The sequence below is a fragment of the Aphelocoma coerulescens genome, unplaced genomic scaffold (genome assembly GCF_041296385.1).
Source record: "Aphelocoma coerulescens isolate FSJ_1873_10779 unplaced genomic scaffold, UR_Acoe_1.0 HiC_scaffold_78, whole genome shotgun sequence".
NCBI lineage: Eukaryota > Metazoa > Chordata > Aves > Passeriformes > Corvidae > Aphelocoma > Aphelocoma coerulescens.
Genome location: NW_027184064.1, coordinates 600840 through 615537, shown reverse-complemented (window position 1 = coordinate 615537; position 14698 = coordinate 600840). Strand labels below are relative to the sequence as shown.

The 14698-nt window shown below is 41.8% G+C and overlaps 1 protein-coding gene across 4 annotated transcripts in view; it reads right to left on the bottom strand.

The window, feature by feature from the left end:
- Nucleotides 1-14698, bottom strand: part of APP (amyloid beta precursor protein) — a 248267-nt gene that overhangs the window by 62058 nt on the left and 171511 nt on the right. For all 4 annotated transcript variants that reach the window (XM_069000240.1, XM_069000242.1, XM_069000239.1 and 1 more), the window contains one exon: nucleotides 11801-11934. In XM_069000240.1, the coding sequence (XP_068856341.1) occupies nucleotides 11801-11934 (134 nt within the window). The remainder of the gene's footprint in view (nucleotides 1-11800; nucleotides 11935-14698) is intronic.

Genomic DNA, 14698 nt, shown 5'->3' with positions numbered 1-14698 from the left:
TCCAGCTATTTGTTCAGAAACAGGGGTTGTAGAAACACTCCAAGAACTGAATATATATCTCAAGTACAACACTGTCAGAAAAATAACATAGGAGATCTTTCAGTGTCATTTCTTTCAGCAATGGGAGAAGCTTCCTCCCCCTGTAACACAGAGCAGTATTTCAATAGTTAGGGAGTAGGTTACTCTTAACTTGTTGTCCATGAGATCTGAAACCTTCCTGTGGTCTTACCTAGGGCCTTCAGTCATTTCACACCTAGACAGCACTCTCCTCAGGTAACACATTTTATATTAGGAACAATTGTTCCCACAGAATGAAGTGCACACAAATAAGTCACTATTTATGTGCAGCATTAGCACAATAAGAAACCTATAAGCAATTACAGTGTGCATTTTATTGAGAAGGGAAGGAAAGGAAATGTACTTTCACACCATTTAATAGAAATAGTCAAGGCAATTTTTAAAAAAGCTCAGAGTCCACATGGACGACTGAAATTTTACCAAGACCAATAACAAAGGCAGGAGAAGTAAGACCTGCTGTGTCTCATGTTTGCACATTGAGCCTCCAGCACTCACCTCCTGTCTCAGGCTTCCCAGTTTTTCCACACACCACACCAGACATTGCTAATCAGGCTCTTTGATGAACAGACTGGAAAGTGCTGGTGGTGCCTCAGGGTACCTGGTTGAGCCTGTGCCTTTAAAAAAAAACCTACACAAACCTGGGCTCAAAGGAGACTTTTACAAGTCCCAGGCCATGAAATGTAATACCTCTTGGCTCTATATAGGACTGTAGGATTACCAAGCATACTGACACCTACACTCCAAAACAACTCAAAGTATGGGATTTGTTGTCAAGTTTTAATCTTCCTTTTCACCCCAAACCCTAGAGTGCGTCTCAAGACAGCAGGACATCAGTCATAGTAAAAACAGATCAAATCATTGTCAGTGAAATTATTTTCCTGTAGAAGATTCTGGCCTCAATAACAGCCCAAAAGAATGGAGACTTATCTTTTGGGAAGCTAATGGAGTGCTGAAAACTTTAATGTGGGAAATTATTTTGGCTGCTTTTGGGCTTCAGCAGTGGCATGGTTAGGCAGCAATTATAAGCAGAGACCTGAAATTAAATATTTAGAAATCACAGTCTTTATCTAACCCTACTCTTTTACCAGGAACTGTAAGCTAAAATTTAAGTCCCAAGAATTGTACTCCAACCTATGTAACCGTCAGCCTAAAACTGCCTCTTCAGTTTACAGTATCTTCTCATCAGACAATACTCATTGATATTTAAATTGAAGCCGAGCTTTAAGGCAGCAGGAAAACAAAATTTACAAGGGGTTGTAGCAAGGAACCGATGACACAGAACATGATGGGCAGTGTGCTGAAGTTATAGGTCACCCCCCACCTGCTACTATCGCAATACTTTGACACAGGAGATTTCACTGATTCTCTGACAAGACAGGACTACATGACATGAACTGACACCACAATTTAGACCACAGTGATGTGTTTTGGAAAAAAACTTATTAATGCTCAGAGTGGTGCTGTGTATTCAGTGCACATTAAGCATTCAGCTCTTAATTGTGCTGAGGCAATATGACTGTGGGGGCTGAGAAAACTTAATTCATGTACATAGGCAGGACCTTTCCAGAGACCTGACATGTCACTGGTGGCAGTATATGTCAGAGACTGAAATGCTATGCTTTATGGCTCAAACATTTTTATGAAGGACTTTTCCCTAAAAGAAAGTGCACAACAAAAGCTGCACAGAAGACCAAACAAGCCCACCCTGAATGGGCCTCCTGACTGAAAACCTGAACTGAGTTAAACCACCTAAGGAATAGAGATGAGAAAAGTGACACTATTGTTTAAAGCATCTGGAAGAACATCCATGGCAGGGCCCAGCCCAGCACCTTCAAGGGTGGAGGCTACAGACCCAGGCTTCTGCTGCCAGGCTCACAGAGATCCCTACACCAAAGGGGGGAGGAGGAGGGCTTTGGGTGTATGGTGAAAAAGCCTCTGGTGAGAGGCATTGAACACCCATCCTCTGCTGTGCAGAGGAGCCCAGCTCCAGGGCCCATCAAACCCCATCCCCTCCCCACCAAGAGGTCCCCAGACCCTGCACCAGAGCACTGCAACATGATGCAACAGATCCACAGTGTTGCAAGGGACAGTGTCAAACCTAGCCCCCTTAGGGGAGGCACCTGGGCATTCCCACCCGGCCCAAATGTATATTAATCCACGAGATTCTATACTTCCCGGTGTGGTGGCGGTGGGTGGCGGGGGACCCTCACCACCAAGAAGACCAGATAGAGGGGAACATCGAGATGATGTTGGGAGCCCTGTCACTCTCTCCCTGTCTACCCACCCCCATCACACAACTCTTTTTCTATTTCTTTTTTTCTCTCATTTATCTTTCTTTCTCTTTGCCTCTTTTACTATTAAATTAAATATATCAAATTTTTTTGGCACCAACATCTAACCTCGTTTGGTTTTAATCATGTTTTTTGGATATAATTCAAAACTTTCTGGGTCCCATCCATTTTATTCACAGAGGCTTAGTTTCCTTTGGTCTTCTTTGTTAAACTGGTTCGTAACACACCCCCAAAGAGGTCCCCAGACCCTGCACCAGAGCACTGCACATGATACTACATGATGTAACAGATCCATAGTCTTGCAAGGGACAGTGTCCAACTGGTCCCCCTCAGGGAGGTACTTGTGTGGTCCCACCTGCCCAAACATGATTAATCCATTGGATTCTATACTTTTTAGCGGGGGACTCTCACCACCAAGAAGACCAGATGGAGGAGAACAAGGAGACATCCTTGGGACCCATGGAGGGGTGATATGCTTCGACTTCATCTCTGTCACTGTCCCTGACCCTCCCCCCTCTTCTTTTTCTTCTTTTCTTCTCTTTTCTTCTCTTTTCTTCTCTTTTCTTCTCTTTTCTTTTCTTTTCTTTCCTTTCCTTTCCTTTTCTTTTCTTTTCTTTTCTTTTCTTTTCTTTTCTTTTCTTTTCTTTTCTTTTCTTTTCTTTTCTTTTCTTTTCTTTTCTTTTCTTTTCTTTTCTTTTCTTTTCTTTTCTTTTCTCTTCTCTTTTCTTTTCCTTTTCTTTTCCTTTTCTTTTGTTTTTTCTCTTTCTCTTTTTTCTTTTTTTCTCTTTTTTCTTTTCTTTTCTTTTTTCTCTTTCTCTTTTTTCTTTTTTCTCTTTTTTCCTTTTCTTTTCTTCTTTTCTTTTCTTTTCTTTTCTTTTCTTTTCTTTTCTTTTCTTTTCTTTTCTTTTCTTTTCTTTTCTTTTCCTTTCTTTTCTTTTCTTTTCTCTTTCTTTTCTTTTTCTTTGTCTTTCCCTCTTTTAAATAAAATATATCAATTTTTTTGTATCAACATCTAACCTCTTTTGGGTTTTATCTCGTTTTGGGGAATATTCAAACCAATATTGGAACGAGTATTCATGGTTCTTTCTGCTTTATTCACAGAGAGCTCTCTTTGCTCCTCTGTGATTAGAGTGGATTGCAACAGAATATGAACTTACAGAAGGCCCAGAAATTATGGCATTAACCCAAGTCATAAACTACAATGATGTGCTCAAGATTGAACATTGGCCAAGGTTGGCAACTTCATGATTTTCTTCTCCCTCTTCTCCCTTTCCATCTTAAAACCACATCTCTGACATCTGCCTAATTTTCTGATTCTGAAAGAGCAGTTATGGATCTTCAGAACAAGAGTTCCCTTGCCATCTTTATCCCCCAAACTAACCCTTTGCTAATCCACACGACAAAAATAAGTACTGTGGGTAATGTGATGAGGGGACCTTTGGCTAGACTAGGTCTGTCTCTGTCCATTTTATTTCATTAAGTCTTTTAAGGCTTGGAAGGCAGGATGATAAACTGACAGACTATACAGCTAGTTGGGAGGGATGTAAATTAGTGGCCTCGGAGTTCAGCTCTGGTGCCACAATACTGAAAGGTTTTGAAAAAAACCCCAGAATTACACGGCTGTTTGCAGAAACAATGTAAGACTGCTGTGCCCTGAGTGACTGTAGTGGTTTGGTCTAAAATACTCATTACTGTTTATCTTCTGTGAGATAAGAATTAGGAGAAATGCAGAGCAGGCACCAAACTTGAAAGAATATAAAGAAGTTTAATAACAGACCTAAAAGAAGGGAAAAAAAAATTATACCACCTTCAGAACTCTCCTCCTCCCCCCACCTTCCTCCCTTCTCCCACTGACAATGTAAAAAGACAACCCTTCAGATGTTCAGTCTGTTTACCACTTCCATAATAACCTTGTTCAGTCCATTTAGAAAGAGAAGTCTCTTGTTGCTCGTGCTATGAAAACAGTATCACAACGAGACAGCCACCCACTTCCAAATATTGTTCAGTCCATTTAGGAAGAGGAGTCTCTCTGCTCTCATGTGAGTCCCTTCCCCCGACTTGCAGCTTTTCCCACAACTGCTTTCGAGGGTCCACTCTTGAAGTTTTTTGGGGTACAATTTTAAGGTTGAGCCATTCAGAAACAAAAAAAACAGAGGCCCTTCTCCTTCCCTGGGAGCAAAGGGTCTTCCTCATCTTCATCGTTAGGACTATCTCTGGGAGCATCTCTAGGAACTGAGGTTTTCTCCTTTCCCGTTTGGAGCAAAAGTCCTCATCTGGTTCATCTCTCCCTGTCCAAGCTTCTCATGAAATTACAGCTGTGTCAGCATCTGCCTATTGCTTACAAGTTGAACACTCCACCCCCCATATCTTCATGAAATTACAACGGGATACTCTGACATATCATAGCTTCACAACAGACTTTCAGCTTTAAGCATCTCCTCTCTCTCTCTTCCCTCAGGTTTTCAGCTCTTCACAGCAATAAAAGGGTTAATCTCACCTCGGCCTTGCAGCTGTGTGGCTTATCGCTGTTGGTCACCTGACCTCTGCGGGACTGAGGTGCCACTTTGCTGAAATCTTGGCCGCAGTGGAGAAGGGGGGGCCGAGCCGCTCTGGCTGCCCATGGCAAGGCAGTGGGGCGGGTTCCACGGCTGGAACAGGCCCATGGTTCCAGGACGGCCGTGGCCCAGCCCGGCCTGGCCCAAGCAGGGCCTGGCTGGGCCTGCTGGCCCCTGCACGGGGCCCGTAGCCACCTGTCCCAGCACCGGAAACGAGAGAGAGCTTGGGGGGGGAGTTTGTCTATTCTTAAGTGTGTATCACAGAGGCGCTCACAACTTTAAGTGGCTTAAAGAATTGTCCATATTCAAACTGGCCAGCTGATAGGTTCTATCAGGTCCCAGAGGAAACTGTAAGCACCCCTTAGCAAGGACATCCCTTCCGGGACTATGCTTGCTAACCTATGACAGTGACAACTTTTGTAACTGAGAAGACTTCAATGGTTGAGAGCATCTGTGTGTATGTGGTAACACACTGAAGATACAGCTATCCATGGGCCATGCTACCACCCACAGGGAACTCCTGCTCCCACCAAAGATCATCACTTCAGGGAATTGTGAGTGAGAAATATGCTACAGCACTACAGAGGTCCCCAAAAAGCAAGGAGAAAAAATTCCCCAGTTACGCATGTGCAGAAAAAGGCTGAACTTGGCCTCTGCACTTGTAAACCTATTCTCCTCTGTTGACAGCACAGACCTATGAAAAACATAGAGATTCATGGGTATCAGAGACTGAAATATTGTAATTTATGACTTAAACATTTTCTTAAAGGACTTTAAAAACTGTATTACAAAAGCTGCAGAGAAGAGTACCCTACCCTGACTGAGGCCTTACACTGCTTGCTGATGAAGATAAGATAAAGTAACAACTCAGGGCTGGGGACATTCACAAAGCACAAGCTTAACACCTCCACGGTGGAGACCACAGCCCTAGGGCTATCAGCTGCCAGGCTGGAACAGACCCTCACACCAAAGGGTGGAGGGAGGAGAAGCTTTGGGTATCTTGGAAAAGCCTCTGGTCAGAGGCCCAGTGACTGCCCATCCTCCACTGTGCAGAGGAGCCCAGCTGAGGGGTCATCACCAGAGGGGGAGTGGAAGCTTATCCACAGCAGAAGGGGGTGACATGGCCCATCGAAGGGGCCCCCCTCAAAAGGGTCCCCAGACCCTGCACCAGAGATGATGCAGCAGACCCTCAGTGTTGCAAGGCACAGTGTGTCAAGCTAGCCCCTGCAAGGGGAGACACATGGGCGTTCCCACCTGGCCCAAAGCGTGTATTAATCCACAGGATTCTGTACTCTGTGGTGTGTGGCAGCGTGTGGTGGCGTGTGGCAGCATGGGCACAGCGGCCACAGCGGCGACCACCAGCAGACCAGATGGAGGGGAGCAACGAGATGTCATTGGGGCCCTCGGATGGGGGATATGCTTCCACCTAACCCCTGTCACCCCTCCCTGTCCCCCCACCCCTCCACGCACACTCCCTTCCTTCCTTCCTCCCGTCCCTTCTTTCCCTTCCTTCCCGTCCTTCCTCTTCCTTCCTCTTCCTACCTCTTCCTTCCTCTTCCTTCCTTTCTTTCTTTCCTTTCTTTCTTTTTCTCTCTTTCTTTTCTTTCTTTCTTTCTCTTTCTTTCTTTCTTTTTCTCTTTCCTTCTCTTTGCCTCTTTTACTATTAAATAAAATACATCAATTTTTTGGCATCAACATCTAACCTCATTTGGTTTTAATCTCTATTCTGGGAATATTTAGAACCTTCTACGTTCTTCCTGGTTTATGCTTTTCAGAATTTAAACCAGATCGTTAACAATGGGTCTTCAAGGATTGGAGATTTTGTACAGGGAAAACAGCTTCTGATTGAGATATAAACAGCAAGCCATTTCAAATTCAAACTTCTTCAAAACTCAGGCCTTAGTGCCTGGAAGATGCCTTTTGAAATTGGGCTGTAGGGGACAGCAAGAGGGAAAGAGACAGTATGGAAAATGTCATTCATTATTAAGAGATGCTAAGTACAAAAATTTCATTATGTATTGAAAGCAGCAGAATTCACTCCCATTTTTTTTACACTGGGGCACAAAAGCATATCTGCAAGAGAAGAATTTATAGCAGACATTTAGGTTAGCACAATCAGGCCAGCAGAGGTACTTGCCTGAAGGTTGCCTTAGTGAGGTCACAGTCATGCCAAAAAGGTGCCTATCTTGGACAATGGCTTTTGTTCCACACTTAAGTCTTGACCCTTTTTCTGGTAATAACATCATTAAACCTCTCCAAAGAGTCCTGATTACAACTGAGGGGCGTAATCCTATTAACTGGACAGTTTTAAGGAAGGAAACAGGCTTCCCGCACACAGTAGTAGACATGGTAGAATCTAGGGAATACATCAACCAGTATTATTTAACATCTTTGTTGAGGACATGGACAGTAGGACTGACAGCAATCTCAGCTAGGTGACACCAAGCTCAGTGATGTGACTGATACTCTAGAGGGGAGGGAAGGAATGTCATTCAGAGGAACCTGGACAGGGTTGAGAGGCAGGCCTGGGAAAACCTCAGGTTCAACAGGGCCATGTGTGGGCTCCTGCACCTGGGTTGGGACAATCCCAAACATCAACATCAGCTGGGCAATGAATGGACTGAGAGACACCCTGGGAAAAGGACTTGAGTGTCCTGGTGGATGAAAAACCAAACATAAGCTGGCCATGTGTGCTCAGAGCCCAGGAAGCTCAGTGTATCCTGCATCCAAAGGACCATGGACAGCAGGTTGAGGAAGGGATTCTGTTGCTCTGCTCTGGTGAGACGCCACCTGCAGTGCTGCATCCAGCTCTGGGGCCCAACACAAGAAGCACATCAACCTACTTGAGTGGGTGTAGAGAAGGACTGTGAGGATGATAAAGGATTGGAGCACCTCCTCTGTGAGGCCAGGGTGGGAGATTTGGGGTTCTTCAGTCTGGAGATGAGAAGACTTTAAGGAGACCTTATAGCAGTCCTCCACTGTCTAAGGGGGGCCCTTCAAGAAGGCAGGAGTGGGACTTTTCACAAAGGCATGTAGTGCTAAGGAGGAATGGTTCTAAACTGAAAGAGAGTAGGTTTAGATTAAATATTAGGAAGAAATTCTTTACTGTGAGGATGGTGAGGCCCTGGCACAGGCTGCCGAGGGAAGTTGCGGATGTCTCATCCCTGGAAATGTTCAAGGCCAGGCTGGATGGGATTTTGAGCAATCTGATGGAGTGGAAGGTGCCCCTGCCCATGGCAGGGAGATGGAACTAAACGATCTTTAAGGTGCCTTCCTAGCGTCACTGGGACTAAAAATCAGCTGAAGACATATCCAGGATGTTGGAACGAGTGGCATGGAATGATAAAAAAAAATAATCTTGAATGGAACACCTGTTCAGGCCTGTTCAGGCTGATTGAGAACTGCAGTATTTTCAGGTGTTTGCTTTGGAAATAAACTTCCAAGAAGCAAAACTATTCTAGGACACAAGGTATCATTAAGTTCCTATCGTAAGTATTCTACGTGCTACAATTCCAAAAATATTGTAGGCAGCCAGAGGAAGAGCAAATTTAAGACACAAGGATGTCACAAGATGTCTGAGGAGAGAAATATATAAATATACTGCTCCCTTGAGTAAGGTTCAGTATCTGGTTCATCAGGCTATTTAGCAGCAACTAATTATGTAAGGGAGCTGTACAGGTGTTAACAAACTGAAAATAGAAAAAGGGGAACTGTACCAAAACAAGAACCAAGAACCACGGCACCTTGCAATCAGTTAGCATAACCTCTCCCTGTTATCTTTTGGAGAACAGCAAACATTTAGAGGTTACACATGCATCACTGAATGGCTACCCCTGTTTCCATGGGAATGCAGTTTTCCTGCTTTGGCTGTATTAACAATTCTTGGGAAAAGCTTAACATTTTGTGTTAACATAATTCTCCTTACAATACTTCCTAGGCAACTGATAAGCCCTGTTGCTTCAGGTGTGGTGCAGGAAAACTTTCATGATCTGTAGTCTAAAGGGATGGAAACTTTAGAGCACAAGGGACTAAAAGAGTCTGAACCAGAGGTGCAACAGGTCATTACAGAGACAGACTTGCCTAGTAAAAGTCTTTCATGAGCTGTGAACTATGATGTGACATAACCACTGACAGAATCTTGGTCTCTGCTCATGTGAACATCTTTATACAAGAGAAAAAGAAACAAGAGTTGTCAGAATTTCATGGTAAACAAAGGGAAATCTCAGAAAGAGGATATGCAGAATATTTACATTTTCCCTGATGACATGTTTTTAAATATTTCACTTCAGTATAATTTTTTTAGTGATAAACTTCCTTACTCCTCAGATGATTACATTTTGCACGTCAACTAGAATGCATTTGATTTTTTTACTAGTTAATTGGCTATTGCAAAGTAAGGTGTGCACCAAATCAAATACTATTTTAAAACTAGCCTTTTGATTAAAATTAGCCTTTAAATAAATATCTGTGTTTTGTGAACAAACCAATCTATTTCAGAGTATGACATTTATCAAGATTAAAGAATTACTTGATCATTTTTTCCTTTTTTTAATAGAAGAAAAATGGGCATTTCTGCTCTTTATAAGTCTCCATTTTTCAGCTTTGAAAGAACTGGACTTCGAATAAAAAAAATGTTTGGTGCAGCTGGAAGACTTGGCTAGTGACTCTCACTTGTTACCTTTTATTTTACCGAGAAAAGCATTGACAGCAAAGGCTTGCTAAGCTAATTTATTCAGCATTGTTTTTAACTTAACAAGTAACAGTTCCAGATTCATTTTCAGCTACATATATATTTAAGTTTATATTAAGAACATACCTGATTTTAAAGAAAATGTAAAAAGCAATTTTAAAATCAACTGCCAGAAAAGGAAATCAGTGGTGTTGGACATAGATGTTCATGTGAGAAAACATAGAATGGTGAACTAGCTGCCTTTTCTACTTGCCCATAGTATCTACTATCTTTTAAACATTTGACAAGTTAACATGGAGAGGCTATTTCAATACTGTACAAATCATAACTTTAGTTTCTAAAAATTAGCTTTGCCTTCTACAAGTAAACTCTGATCTTGAAAGCTCTGCAGGGGGTCTGTGTACTTAAAGATGTATGTCCTTTAAGATGTGATTTCATAAGAAGCTTAGGAAACTTAATGATTAATTTTTTTTTTAATGTACCTATCATACTGCTGTTTACCAGGGCTGACTTAATTTGCTGAACTGGCTAGAGCTGGTTTTTGACTTGACTTTGGAGGACTGACATTGCAGGAGATGGGCAGCTGACCTACCTCACCCCCTGTCCTCTCATTAGTGCTGATAGGAAGGATGGCTAGGGACGTGCTAATGAGGGCACCAGCTCCAGCTTCAGTCAAACCTCTGAACCACAGCCTTCAGTTGCGAGGGCCCTCCAAATGCTCATGTTAAAACAGAAAATACACAGTTCACCCCAATACTGCCCTTAATTACTCAGCTTGACCTTTACATACAAGGATTTTGGAGACAAACATGGAACCACAGCAAGAATCTGAAGACTATGCCAAGGAAATCTGCTTTGACTGTCCTTTCCTTTCAGGAAATCCATCTCAACAGCATTTTTTACAAAAAGGTTATTTCAAGGGGAAGGACTGTTGGGGTGGTGACTGTATTATCCACTAACATTCTACATGCCTAGCCAAGGCAGGGTTTCTCCTCTGCTAGGCAGGCTGTGTGCCTTTTTTATTCTCCAGACTCCCTGTCCATTAAATTGGCTCTATCTTCTCTGTTTAAAAAGGAGACAGCTTATTTGTGCTTCAACACTTCCCAGGCAGATGAGGAGCACCTATCTTCCTATCTATGACACGTCACATTCTCAGTATGTGGCTTGCACCAGTCAGATGAGTGCTTCAGGTAAGATGCCCTGCCCAATTTATTAGAAAAGTGCCAGGCACAGCTACGGTGCCAATAGACAGGGACTTACACTAAGAGCTTAATTTCATATTCATTCACAATTTTATTTTCATTTTTGGAATAATATTTTAGCACAGAGCTAAAGGCTAATGTATCAGTAACAGAAAGACACACTGAAATCCCATCAGGGGATAATGAAAAAAATACAGTAAATTAGCTACATGGGTATATGAAGAGCATCTGAATTATACTACATTCATTTTTTGTGGTTGTTTCATTCTCAAAAAATACGCATCACGGGCTTTCCTTTAAACCTCTTATATTTTTTCTTTGCTGTTACTAAGGCAGAAACTCTGGCCATTTTTTATTGGCATTGCCATTATGAACCCTGCTTCTCAGAGAGTGGGTAACTCATCTCTCACTGGATTAAAACCTGTGTACAGTTTCAGGCTACACAAATCTGTTTGGTTGAAGGGAAAGAAAAGAGTTGATTCAGTTTGGATTTTCAGTTCAAAAGCACCATTTTTACCTCTTGACTTTAGATGTATATCATGTTACCTTGAGGCTCAAGACCATTAGATGAACAGATGTGATCTCACATTACCCCAGGGCACACACAGAAAACCTCAACACAAACCATTTCCCTCAGCTGCCCCAAGGGAAGGATAATTAATACAGTGGCCAAGTTCTTTACTTTGAAACACAAATAATCTTACGAAACATTCTTTCACAAAGATGAGAGACATCTTTTAGTTTTTTCTTTTCTTTTAACCCTTCTAGTAACTGTATCGACTTATGACTGCAGTGGTGACACAACCACAAATGTGTGTCAGTCAGCTGAATTCTTAGATAAGAGTCAGAAAGGCAGTAAATGGTGTGTTTACGCATTGCAAATTGGCAGGGCACCTGGATGAAGCCTTGGGAAAGAAGATGAAGGATCACTTATCACTTGACCGACAAACTCACACATTTAGGGATAAAGAAATCTCCCCTTACCTGAGACATTCTTTCACGATGCTTAGCTTCAAGCCTCTCCTTGGCTTTCTGGAAATGTGCATGTTCATTCTCGTCTCCAGGTGTCTCCAAATATTTGTCAACAGCATCAGGAGTGCTAGCAGCTGTGGTAGGGACTGATGTAAAATTTAGAGGCGGAGAGAGGGAGGGGAGGGAGAAGAAAAGTAGAATTTCTACTTTAGTATGGGAAAAATTTAGATGGACTAATAAAGAAGCATCTGTTCTAATTTCCATCGGAATGCAGCCATCTATTAAGTCTCAGAGGAAGACACAGAAACAGGGTTTAGATAAACATGTTACACACAGCAAATACATATAAATACATCAACATTTCTTCTCCCTCCCTCACTCCATTTTATAAACCAGGAGAAACTCTGCAGAGTGGACAAAATAATTTTCTTAAAACAGGTTAGAAACTGCTGCCAAAAGAAAAATTTCAAGTACAAAAAAAAACCTGGTAATGAATAAAGTCCATAAGCCAGCAAAAAGCCCTTTGCAAAGTTACATGCTTTGTACATAAGTTTATTTTTAAAAGGTAAATTGTAACATATAAGTGTGAATGCAAATCCATTTTAAAGTACTTATGGACCCCACAGTACCTAATGAAATACCTCAAATTCCTCCATTAGTGACAGTTTGGCTTCACAGATAGTTACTTTATTTGTAACAACTTTGATCAAAAAAACTCATCACAAAGGCTGGAAATAATCAGCAAGCTTGCACTAATTGCCAGCCATTGCTGTTGGGTAACTAGGAAATAGCTGTGACACTGGTAGCGCATTTGGGGTAATTCAAGGAAAGTGAGCAAGAGTTCCCTCACTATGCAGTGACATCCAACCCCTACTTTGCAAAGACTGCTTCTGTTTTCCTTTAATATGTTAGAATTTAAGTAGTTGGTATGGCATCAAACAACAGGCAGCTTGAAAGAGTTTAGTGAAATCCCTCAGAGACTCCTTGGAGAGAAAAAAAAACCCACCCAACAAAACATACCATACTCCTATTATTCCTGATCCATTACCTTAATTAAAGGTGATACTTGCCATCTAAACTAGGGTTTAAGTTGAATTTTCTCATATAAAAAGCCTCCTGTGTAAAAACTTCAAGATACATCTCCTACCCATCTCCTAGAACCTGGCAATCAGGCCTTCCATGAACACAACTTCCGTTTCACCAACGCTGACAAATACAATTTTGCCTTGCTGATATCCATTCAAAATTCATCCATTAATGGCTCAGATCACACCTCTCTGAGTTCTTTGATGCACTTCATGACTGGGAGCAGGTCCCCAAAACAAAACTTCCTCAAGCATCTTCGCAATACTCTGCTGCAAGGTTATTCTCTTTCAACTTATCGTTAAGTTTAAATATTTACGAGAGGAAAAAAATGTTAAATTCTTCACATGTTGCATCAAATGAGAACAAATCCAAGACAGAAGTATTTTCATGAGCATGACTTCTGCCAAGGTTATAAACAAGAGTCATCAAGTTCCAGAGAGTAAAAAGAACCAAAACAAAAAATCCTGTGGTTAGATCCAGCAAAACAAGTTACAGTAAACATTGCTTACAACAATACCTTATATTAATAAAATTCTTAGTGTTTGAAATTAGCAGTAGTCTTACTCTGGGATATGAAAACGTTTGCATTATTTCCTTTTTGAATCCTAAACTTCACCCACTTACTTATTAAAAGGCCCAGTACATGTGTGATTCAAAGGCGAAATAAAAGTGCAAACTGTGAAAACAGGAATTAATCACTTGCATCCTACAACTAAAGGTTGTAGTCAAAATTAACAATTTGAATAGATGATATTAAAAGTCACAGTTCTTTAATGTCTTAGACACTGGAAGTTGGCATGCAAGTTTAGCTGCCAAAACATTTTACTTCTTGCTAACAAGGGACATGTCAACATCCTAAACAAGCAAACAATGGATAAAGGAAATGACTGGCAACAGAAGTATAATCTTGTAAGCTGCTGCTGTAAAAGGTACAGATCTTTATTCACAATACACCTCTGAAGAAAAATTAAAGTGGACAGTAACTGCCACTTAAAAATCACCAAAAGGTTTAGCAAGTACGGAAGTTCAGTATTTAGTTTAGAGAATAAACACTACTGTACCTAAATTCACCCAAAAACCTGTGATAGTGCTCTAAAATGACCAAAAATAAAACCACATGTGTCAACATTTAAACTTCCTACTAAGTTTCAGGGTTTATAGCAAGGAGGGAACTGACAACATTGAACCCTGCTGGTTCCCTCTGTTGTGAGCCACAGAAATTCAGTACTATCATAAAAAAACCCACAACTATTTATAAAAGGTCATTTTAATGATATGTCAAAATTTTCAAAAACTGACTGTGCCACCAGAATACAACTCACTCCCACTTTGACTGAGGAACAAATGAAAACACAGCATTATTGTCTTGAGGTGATTTTATGATAATACTGTATTTCCATTGACTGCTTTATACCCAGAAATGGGACCCCCGGCTTTAAACTGGGTCCAGGAGAGGAGGGAGAGAAGCCAAGTGAGTTCTTCAGTGCAGTTTGTGTTCAAGGACTCACACACACTCCCCCGCGTTCTCACCGCTGCAGAGCTGAGGGAGCACCTTTGTGCTTTTAGCCAGCCTGTTAGCTGAGGCGTGAAATGTTCCCATACTGGCACACTGAAATCCTCTGGAACTTCTTCTTCTTCTGGAATTGTTCAGCTTAGCTGCAATCCAAGAACCAGATCATCGGACCCTGTGGACCGGCAGGGAGGCTGCGGGGACACTGCATCCTGGCCTCGGAACTCGGGAGGGGCCAAGCCAGTATAGAAAAGAACTTTGAATCCACCAGCTTTCTCCACATCGAGGAGGTTTAATATTTTAACAGTTACTCA